This window comes from Falco punctatus (genome assembly GCF_963210335.1).
Source record: "Falco punctatus genome assembly, chromosome: 3".
Taxonomy (NCBI): Eukaryota; Metazoa; Chordata; class Aves; order Falconiformes; family Falconidae; genus Falco; species Falco punctatus.
Window position 1 is genome coordinate 68,921,421 of NC_137582.1, and position 10,875 is coordinate 68,932,295.

Genomic DNA, 10,875 nt, shown 5'->3' on the forward strand with positions numbered 1-10,875 from the left:
GTCACTTCTCTAGGAGCCCCAGGCACCCTGGCCCTACAGTCTTTGTCATCCTGATCTCTGGTGCTCTCAATAACGCAGCAAGTCTTTGCTCCACCAAAGCGTCACCTGTCTAGGTGAGTCGTGCCATCCCCTATCTGAAGTGACAGCCATCTTTGAGTACCAGCATCTTAACTGACTTCTCTTTCATCATCCATGTTAGAGAAATAACATTTTCGACAAGGTGTTGGGTTTTTTCCCCCCTTTTCTTTTTTCTTTCTCCAGCCCCCCTTCACCCCTTAGTTAGAGCACCTGATCAAAAAATTATTTCTGACAAAGATTTCCTGCTCCAAATTAAATGAGCTCAAGGAGACAGAGCATTTTCACGCAGAAAGAAAGTGAAACGTTGATGTTGGAAGTTAATGAATCTGGTAGCAGAGAGAACATTATTGAGACTGGATAATATGATCTAACAGCTTTCCCTCTTCTTATCCTCCCTGTAAAGAATGTATGGAAGTCAGTTATGTGGCATGATTCTAACATCTGTCCTACTCCATAATGGTAATTTGTATAAGTAATGGAAACAGGTTAAATACTTCCATTCTAATGTTGCCAGCAGGGATGAAAATGAACATTTCAATGAAATAATCTCGACAGAGCAGGGAGAGGAGGGGTGGATGGACTGATTCATCTCCAGCTCTCTTTGGTGATCCGAACACTAATGAGAATGCTTGAATGTATAGTTTATCAGATAGAAGGGGAAGAGCAAGTAAATTTCTCAGATTAGAATCACTGTGAAAATGTACCCACATACAAGCTGCTTCGTTCTCCAATTGCCAGCATTGGCTAATAATTTGCAGCATTCATTTTAAGGGGATAGGGGAGAGAGGAGAAGGAGGTGAAGAATCGTTTTGTTGGTTTTTAATGGGATGCCTTTAAGGGTTATCATTCAACCTGCTAGAAGCATGGAGGTTGTTCTTGTTACAGTACCTTATCTACTTTTCAGACCCATTGCATTAGAATTAGAGGGTAGGCGGTTCCAGTATTTTGCCCCCCATTTTGATGCAATTAGAAATGAAAGACACAAACCACTGTGGTAAGGTTATTTGGTTGTCTGACATTCTGTGCTGCTCCTCAGCCATTGTCGTAACTAAGCCATATTTTTCCACTGTAGTGACATTGTAATACAGACACACACATAGATTTGTAGCACCTGTGCCAGAATTTTGCATGAACATTTGTATATACTAATATAGAAAATTTGCAAATCTTCCAGCAGGCATGTTAACCTCTCGCAATTTGAGATTCTGGATTCTTTTGTAAAACTCTCAAAAATGTATTCTGGAAATGTATCTGTAAATGTTTTTTTCCCCCCTCTCCCTCTCATTTTTCTGTAATGAGGGAGATGTGTAGCTATAGATTGTCTTTTCTATCTGTACTTTTTTGCCCAAGACATGAAATGCGTGCAGTGGAACTCAGCCCCAACCTAGAGTGCCGTTTGTGCAAGGTGACAGTGTGAGCTGTGAAAACTTCTGCAGCTGCTGTCTCCTGTTGGCTGGGTAAATATTAGAAGCTGTGGAAATACATGTGTTGAAGAATGGTGACCATTCACATGGTGCCACTATTGTTTAATTCCAGAGTAGGCCCTGATTTAGTGAAGGATTTTACACTTAAACCTATCCCTATTTGTTGAAACTATGAAATACGTATTTCAGTGAAAATTATTTCAGTATTCGGTTGCTTTACTGATTTGTGGCCTTCAATCCTAAGGTGTTTCTTCTGAATAAATTTATTTATTTGGAGGATTTAAAATTGAGTCTCGAAGAATTTACTACATTTGATTTTTAGACTGTTAAAAACAAATACAATCGTTACTTTCTGTTCTTTTCAAAATAATGTATTCAATGCTGAATCCCTTTTTGAACGGAAAAGAATACCTCCGTAGAGACAGATTCCTTCAAAAGCACCGGTCTGAGGTTATGGAAAGGTTTTATGTGAGAATATTTATATTTTTAACCACATCCTTACATTTCAGATCTCTGTCTGCTTTTTCAAACAATGGATGTGTATTTATAGTGTAAATATTCTCACTGAAGCAAACACAATGTGCTGTGCTACTCACATGTACAATATATAGCGTCTCATGTCCACTTAGATTAGAATGCACAGCTTTTAACACTGCTCAGAGATGACAGTGTATCTATGGGGAAGCATTGGCATGCAGAAGGCACATTTTATAGGCAAAAAAATATTAGCAAGACTTAATAAGAAGAAAAGAAATAAAACCTGCTCCCCGTAATTTTTAGTTGTCCAGAATGTGAAGCTTTTTCCCCATTTTCCACCATGCATTTGCCAGAGTCTGTGCATGCACAAATGAGGAGGAGAAAAGCTGACATTATGTTATGTAATTTCTTCTGCTTTGGATATAGTTTTTGTTGAGGAGGATCACTGCTTATATCTGCTTTTTGTATTTTTGTGTGGTTTCAGGACATGTGTAAACCAGCAGCGTCTTTGCAGATGCAGGAATATCTGGAGAGGATTGCTGAGACTTTTTCGGTCACAGAAAGATTTGTTGTCTGAAATCTGTCTGTTGATCTACCTGTTATAATTTGGGGGGAGAATCTGGACATCTCACACTTTTATTTGACATCGAATGATACTACTTGTCTCTGCAAGTAATTATAATAGGAATATTTTTGCTGTGTTTAAAATTCTGAAGCTTACTTATTTGTCAAATTTCCATGAGAATTCTAGTAAAACATACAAGTTTTTAGAAATTACCATTCTTAATTTTGTATGTTACTGAATTAGTCCTAGCAAAAACCTTTTCAGTTAGAGAATTGCACTGAGCTTGCAAAATACCATATGTTGGGTGTGCTGTTATTCATCTTAAAAACATTAGTAGTCTTGAATGAAAAGGTATTGTGTGCATCCTGTGGTAACTAAAGGAGTTAAATAAAATTTTTCTGATTGCAGTGCTAGAAATTAAACATTTTGGATAAATTACTCTCTTTTTTGGTTAAGAAGCATTATTTCTTTGTATTGTTTCAGATAACAACTGTACAGACATATTGGTGTGCACATCATGTAAATTCATGGGTTTTTTTAGAATCTGTCTTAAATTCTGAAATCATAGAAAATGGGAGTCCTGGACAATTCTTATGCTGCGGTATATATTGGTAAGGGAGTGAACTCAATCGTGTAGTAGTCTCAGCCAAACCTAAGACTAGGAAAGCAAGTGAAAGATGGGTATTTCACCCCAACACTCAGTTTCTTTGCTTTGGCAGTTTAACACTGATCTTTCTTGCAGTTTTAACGTTTCTTATGTGGGTTAGCTCCTTTTATTTTTATGGTAAAGTGCAAAAGTACGAGAACAGAGAAGACATGCCGTCATAAATAAATAAAGGAAAAGAAAAGATAGGGCAGTGGCTCAACTTGAGCCACTTCAGTTCTGCTTAAGCAGATATTTAGATGGTTGTATAGAGCAATTATAAAAATCTATATTTATGCAAAGTAGAATTAAGTAAAGAGATTTAAACATAATTCACATGATTTCTTACAAAATGCTCTATCAACTACAGCAACATTCAGCATCTTACAACAGTTTCTTATAGCTATTTATTGAAATATTGGGATGTGAAAATTAGAGAGGATTGGCATAGTTCCACTGAGGTTAGTAAGAATATAGCTGTTCATAAAAGCTCGGTGTGGGCCCCCTCAGTTTTCAGCTTCTACTTGCTGACTGTCTGCTGATCATTACAAAGTTTTGTTGGTTATTTTTTCAAATAAAAATTCCAGATGGTAACTGTCCATTTTTATGCATTTTAGGCCTCAGAGTTGTTGGTTTGTTTTTTAATTTAAACCTAATTTCAGAATCAGAAACCATATTCTTCTATAACTGTTACTTACTTTTCTGAAACTTAAAAATGTTATTGTCTTTTGTTGTTAGAAATGACTGAAAGCAGGTGTGTTTAATGAGGGAGCTAACAGACCTTAGACTGTAGCTGTGAGAGGGAATGCTACTTGCATACCCAGAGTTCAGAACTGCAGCGGTACTATTGTACTCCTGCAGAGTGTTTCAACAGCAGCATTCCTGCAAGACTGGGAAGCTGATTGACTTCTTAGTTTTTTTACTATTTCTGTATTTTATTCTTCATTTTATGGACTAAATGCATTTTTAAGATTTTTTTTCCTGGTTTTATAATGCTTTTCTGGCATCCTCCTGGCCTTTGGCTCCAAGATGATTTCTGTAGCAACTTCTATTGTGCTTTGTACTCACCAGTCCTTTTAAACATATCAGAAAGCAACTGGGACTGATGCATCTGTAAGGAGTTGGACCCTGCTTAACACTTTTTTAAAACACAAAAGGTCAAATTATCTTCTGAAAAAAATTAACGCTTAGAGGACAGATGAAAGATGCAGTCATCTCAAGGTTCAGCACTACCCCAGTACTAGATGTACTACTTTCCTACTTTTATCATAAAAGATAATATTGAAGTAGTTAGGGGCTGCATTAAGACAGAATTGCAGAGGTGAACACAGAGTGCAGTACAGGCCATAATACTGTTACTTTTCTTAAAAAAAAATAATTAAAAAAAGTTTCAAAGAGTGTTTATATTCCAGTGAGAGAAGATTCTTTTTACTTTTCAGAAAAAGAAGTTTCAGAGTATATTAGCAACTGCTTGGAAAAAGAAGCTCAACTTCTACTTATGTTCCCCCCAACTGAAGAAGACCTTGGCTTTGTTAACATGATAATACATATTTTTTTCATATCACATAGGAGCAGAAGTGCCTCTTTTTCTGGCTTGCTTTCAGTATTGTTCCATGGAGGGACATAGGCCACCTTTCAGCAGCATTTGCTGCACAGTTCACCTGACAAGCAGGCATTTTTTTTTTATTCAGTTACTGAAAATTGTTCACAATCCATGTTTTCTACCTTGACATGCTTATAAATGATCTACATTCCATTATCATTGTGATTTTTTTAAAGCTTCTTTTACAAAACTGGAGGGAAATGTGTACAAGTATGTTTTCTGCTTTGCAATGGAAGTGTACATTTATCACTTAGGTACATGTAAGCCACTTCTGTGAATTGGGCCCTTGGAGTAAATGTGTTTTGATGTAATGGCCATCTGCTCATGAATATCACATTTGCTAGTTTAAAAAATAGTTTGAAATAGATAAACACATAGTTTGATAAGTTTATATAGTTCCACCAGTTAGCAATACAATAGCAAAGTTTTATATTTACCGTAAGACAATAATCAAGCTGTGATGGAGCTCTCAAGTTTTTTGTTGTTTTTAAAAATTAATCTCTAGCATTTACTTTTAGTTTCTGACTACTCTTTTCAAAATGGTAGATGGACACACATCAGATTGTAACAGGAAGCAGAGTATACCCAAGGCATTTCAGAAAACAATCACAGTCTTGCTTCCCTTTTTACCTTTTAAAAATGAAAGCTGTTCAGCTCTCCGATAGACCTAGTGCAGCCAGCCACCAGCAGACCCTGGAACAGCTGACCCGACACACTTGCCCCATGTAGCTCCATCAGAGTCAGGTGTCAGTGACACAGAAATGGCCCTTGAAGCTGTAGCTAAAGCTGGTTTCCCAGAAAAGACAGCAGTGATGAGATGGAGTTGGTCAAGCCAGTATTTCTGAGTGCCTAGGTCTGAGGGGTGCAGGTCAGCTGCAATGTGTTGTGCATACGTAGTGCAGTAAATATAGCTCAGCGCCAGGCCATTTTTTAAGTTGATAAAAACTGGTTTAGTAGGCTCTTTGTTTGATTTTGCGTTTGATATTATGGTATCTGCTGTGGTCCTGGCACATATTTTACTGCTGAAGTCAAAGTTTATTCTTAGGTAGTACTGATATCAAACTGTAACCAGGACACAGTATGCGAATTTATAGGTAAGAGTGTGTGAATGATTATGAGTTTGGTTTCTGGACGTATCTTCAAAATTTGTCTTTATGGTTACTGCATTTAGTACAGAAGACAGTAGCAATGTAAAATGTGCATGTTCAATAACTTTGTCTTGTCTCTCCCCCCCTGCCCCCCCCCCCCATCTCCCCTCCTGTATTTTAGCATATGTTCCTGAGGAGGAATTGAAAGCAGCAGAAATAGATGAAGACAGTGTGGAAGATGATGGGCTGTCTCTGGACATCCAGGAGAATGAGTATTTGTGCAATGAAGAAGCGGAGATCAAAGAGGCTCAAAGCTACCAGAACTCCCCAGTCAGCACTGCAACTAATCAGGATGCAGGCTATGGTTCGCCGTTTAGTGAAAACAGCGATCAGCTGGCCCATTTCAAAAGCACTTCCTCTAAAGAAGAGAAAGAGGATCCTCAGTGCACAGACAATGTTTCCTATCCACAGGACAGCTTGGCACAAATAAAAGCTGTGTATGCAAATTTGCTTTCAGAGACTTGCTGGTCCAGTTTAGCTTTGGACTTAAAGAAATCCAATCCAACTACCAGCAACAACGGAATAAGCCAGAACGAAAACACCACCAGTACCGACACCAATGCCAATTCCCAGAGTACTAGTACTACCAGTACCAACACCAGTACCAGTACAACTACCAGTAGTACTAGTAACAGTAACAGTGGTGGCTCAGGTTACGACTGGCACCAAGCTGCATTAGCTAAAACTTTGCAGCAGACCTCATCATATGGACTTCTCCCAGAGCCTAGTCTTTTCAGCACAGTACAGCTTTACCGGCAAAACAATAAACTTTATGGGTCTGTGTTCACCGGTGCTAGCAAGTTCCGATGCAAAGACTGCAGTGCAGCCTATGACACACTGGTGGAACTAACAGTGCACATGAATGAAACTGGACATTACCGTGATGACAACAGAGATAAAGAAGCTGATAAGACCAAACGGTGGTCAAAACCTAGAAAACGATCACTTATGGAAATGGAAGGCAAAGAGGATGCCCAAAAAGTGCTGAAGTGCATGTACTGTGGGCATTCATTTGAGTCTTTGCAAGACCTCAGCGTCCACATGATAAAAACAAAGCATTACCAGAAAGTGCCTCTGAAGGAGCCAGTACCAGCCATCACTAAATTGGTCCCTTCCACCAAAAAACGAGCACTTCAGGACTTAGCTTCACCTTGTTCACCGGAGCCGACAGGGATCACTGCAGAAGCTTCACTGGGTGAGTCTGCGAAGGATCAGAAAACTGCCAACCCCTATGTGACTCCGAACAACCGCTATGGCTATCAAAATGGTGCTAGCTACACTTGGCAGTTTGAGGCACGCAAAGCCCAAATACTGAAATGCATGGAATGTGGCAGTTCCCATGACACTTTGCAGCAGCTGACTGCTCACATGATGGTCACTGGTCATTTTCTGAAGGTGACCAATTCTGCTTCCAAAAAAGGCAAACAGCTAGTGTTGGACCCTGTGGTGGAGGAGAAGATCCAGTCTATACCTCTTCCACCCACCACCCACACAAGGCTACCAGCCTCCAACATTAAAAAACAGCCTGATTCCCCAGTGGGCTCCACAAACTCGGAGGAAAAGAAAGACCTAGAGAAGGAAAAGGTGGTGGTGGTCAGTGAAACAGAAAAGAAGATTAAAGAAGAGAATGAGGACTCTGCAGAGAAATTTGAGCCAACAACATTGTATCAGTACCTCAGAGAGGAGGACCTAGATGATAGTCCTAAAGGCGGAATAGACATACTGAAGTCGCTGGAAAACACAGTGACAACAGCTATCAGCAAAGCTCAGAATGGAGCCCCTTCCTGGGGAGGATATCCCAGTATCCATGCGGCTTACCAGCTCCCGGGAACAGTCAAACCCCTTCAGCCTGCGGTGCAGAGCGTTCAAATGCAGCCATCTTACGCGAGCAGTGTGAAATCACTGTCATCAGAACACAACGCACTCATCCATTCCCCAGGCAATCTCACACCCCCACCTCACAAGAGCAATGTATCTGCTATGGAAGAACTAGTGGAGAAAGTTACAGGTAAAATCAACGTGAAGAAGGAAGAAAAGCCTTTGGAGAAAGAGAAGAGTTCTCCAGTCAAACCCATGTCACCTGCTGCTAAAGAAAACAAGGACTTCCCCAAACCAGAAGAAATAAATAACAAACAGCAGCAGAAGAAGAGCTCTGAGACAGAAGTTCAGAAGGTCAAAAAGGATAGTCCAGCAGAAGCACATACGCCAAATGGTACAGAGCCACTTAAAACAAAGGTTGCAAATGGCTGTAATAATTTAGGAATCATCACAGATCATTCACCTGAGCCATCCTTCATTAATCCATTGAGTGCTTTACAGTCCATTATGAATACCCACTTAGGCAAAATTTCTAAGCCGGTAAGCCCCTCTCTGGACCCTTTGGCCATGCTGTACAAAATTAGCAACAGCATGTTGGACAAACCCATTTACCCAACCACTCCGGTCAAGCAGGCTGATGCTATTGACCGGTATTACTACGAGAACAGTGATCAACCTATTGATTTAACAAAGTCCAAAAACAAACCTCTTGTTTCCAGTGTGGCTGACTCTGCCTCATCCCCGCTGAGGGAGAGCGCCCTGCTGGATATTTCTGATATGGTGAAGAACCTCACAGGGCGTTTGACACCCAAGTCTTCAACTCCGTCTACCGTGTCAGAGAAGTCTGATGCTGATGGGAGCAGTTTTGAGGAAGCTTTGGATGAACTGTCACCAGTACACAAGAGGAAGGGCAGACAGTCCAACTGGAACCCTCAGCATCTTCTGATCCTTCAGGCCCAGTTTGCTTCCAGCTTGAGGGAGACCCCGGAAGGCAAATACATTATGTCGGACCTAGGTCCACAAGAGCGGGTACACATCTCTAAGTTTACTGGTCTTTCCATGACCACAATTAGCCACTGGCTGGCCAATGTGAAGTATCAGTTAAGGAGGACAGGTGGAACTAAATTTTTAAAGAACTTGGACACAGGACATCCTGTTTTCTTTTGCAATGATTGTGCCTCTCAGTTCAGGACTGCTTCTACATACATAAGTCACTTAGAGACACACCTAGGGTTTAGTTTGAAGGATCTGTCAAAGTTGCCACTTAATCAGATTCAAGAACAGCAGAATGTTACAAAAGTCCTCGCAAACAAGACTTTGGGCTCACTTGGAATTGCCGAGGAGGACTTAGGCTCCACATTCCAGTGTAAGCTCTGTAACCGAACTTTTGCAAGCAAGCATGCAGTCAAACTGCACCTTAGTAAAACACATGGCAAGTCCCCAGAGGACCATCTGATCTATGTAACTGAGTTAGAAAAACAATAGCGTCCAGGTAAGCAGCCAGGTATGCAAGTGACCACAGGAACATTGCACTAAACTTCTTCATAGTACTGCACTAGGCCTGACCTGAGCCTCTGAAATCAGTCTTACTTTTGTTGCTGAACTGCCTATCTGGACCTTGGTTTTTCTTACACTTATTTTGTAGTTATATTTATATGCTCTTTGTCTGATCTGTGCATGGTTATTTTTTGTTTCTGTTTTTATTTTTGTGAGTCAAAGTCTGACCTTTATTTTCAACATCTGTCCTTGATGTTAAGCTATCTTTTGTAGAATATAGTGGGAGACACTATTGAGAGACATTAATTTAGCCGTAAAGAAAGACACAAAGAACAATGATAAAGAGACATCCTAAAATTACAAAGTTGCCATGACAATAAAGGTCACAGAACCTGGTAGTGTCAAGTTTTAACCCTCTGAGAACTGTAATAGCATTTTTGTGCCTTTCCCAGTGACTAAATAAGTAAATAAGGAAAAACGAAACAAAAGGCTTAAAGGCATTTCATTCAAACAAAAGCTGTGTCAGAAGCAGAACTTATTTTTTTTAAATGAATGAGCTTCTTCTTTTTTTTTTAATGCAGAACTGGTTTGTGAAGAAATTGTGCATGCAGTCCTTGGAAGAAGGAGAGCTGTATAGTACTCAAGGGGTTAGGAAGCCACAACTGTATAACTTAAATAAAAAAAATAATAAAAAAAAAAGCAAACCAAGTTGCCACTATGCCCAAACCCTCTGGATGCTGAGAATTGCCACTTTTTGGCCAAAAACAAAAACAAAAAAGTATGCAAGCTGTTATTTAAAACAAGTGTAAAAATGCTCTTTTCTTTCTTTTATTTTATTTTCCTTTTTTTTTTTTGTTTTGTTTTCTTTTGTTTGTTTTTTTCCTGTAAAATACTGCAGTTTATAGTTATTTACAAATGTTAAGCTTTGGTACAAGCTGACCTTTCTATAGTGTGCTGCATTGGTAAATGAAAACAAAACGGGGCAAATGTTGGATTCTGTTCCTTGTAAATGGCCAGCATCAGCTTAAAAAAATACATGTTACATATCGTACCATTTTAAACTGTTCAACTTTCTTTGTACCTTCTGGCTGTATGCTTTCTCTTTTAACTTTTTATATTGTCATTTTATATTCGATTTCTGTGTATATAATGTAAAACCACACTTTTTGAATAAAATTTAGTTCCTGCAGCTTGATATAAATAGAGGAATTTTACTGGCACCTGCATCTTTCGAGATGCATGTACTTAAAGGAACTATCTGACAAAAAAAATAAATAAATAAAAATAAAGCAAGCAATGCACTATGAATTATACATTTTGATGTTTTATCATTAATATTGTACAGTACATTTTGGTTCACACAATTAAATCCACTGTTTTCTCAAGTGTAAAATAAACCCACATGCAGTTCTTGATTTACATACATTGTCATGTCGTCATTATATTGCCTTTGAGGTGTTATTCCAGCAATAAGAGTCATGGTTTATGTAACCAACCAGCAAAAACCTATTCAAAATCACCTCTGGTTTCATTCAAAGCCGTAATACCAATAACCTCTTAGAAGAGGTTTGCAGTGGGTATGTACTGCAAAAGATGCAGAATCAGTGGGGCGCCACCAATTA

At 39.2% G+C, this 10,875-nt stretch overlaps 1 protein-coding gene across 3 annotated transcripts in view; it reads left to right on the forward strand.

Moving 5' to 3' along the window:
* Nucleotides 1–10,672, forward strand: part of TSHZ1 (teashirt zinc finger homeobox 1) — a 56,545-nt gene extending 45,873 nt beyond the window's left edge. For 2 of the 3 annotated variants that reach the window (XM_080378484.1, XM_080378485.1), the window contains one exon: nucleotides 6,060–10,672. In XM_080378484.1, the coding sequence (XP_080234610.1) occupies nucleotides 6,060–9,241 (3,182 nt within the window). In that variant the 3' untranslated portion in view covers nucleotides 9,242–10,672. The remainder of the gene's footprint in view (nucleotides 1–6,059) is intronic. The other variant, XM_080378486.1, reaches the window with a different exon arrangement.
* The last annotated feature ends 203 nt before the right edge of the window (nucleotides 10,673–10,875 follow it).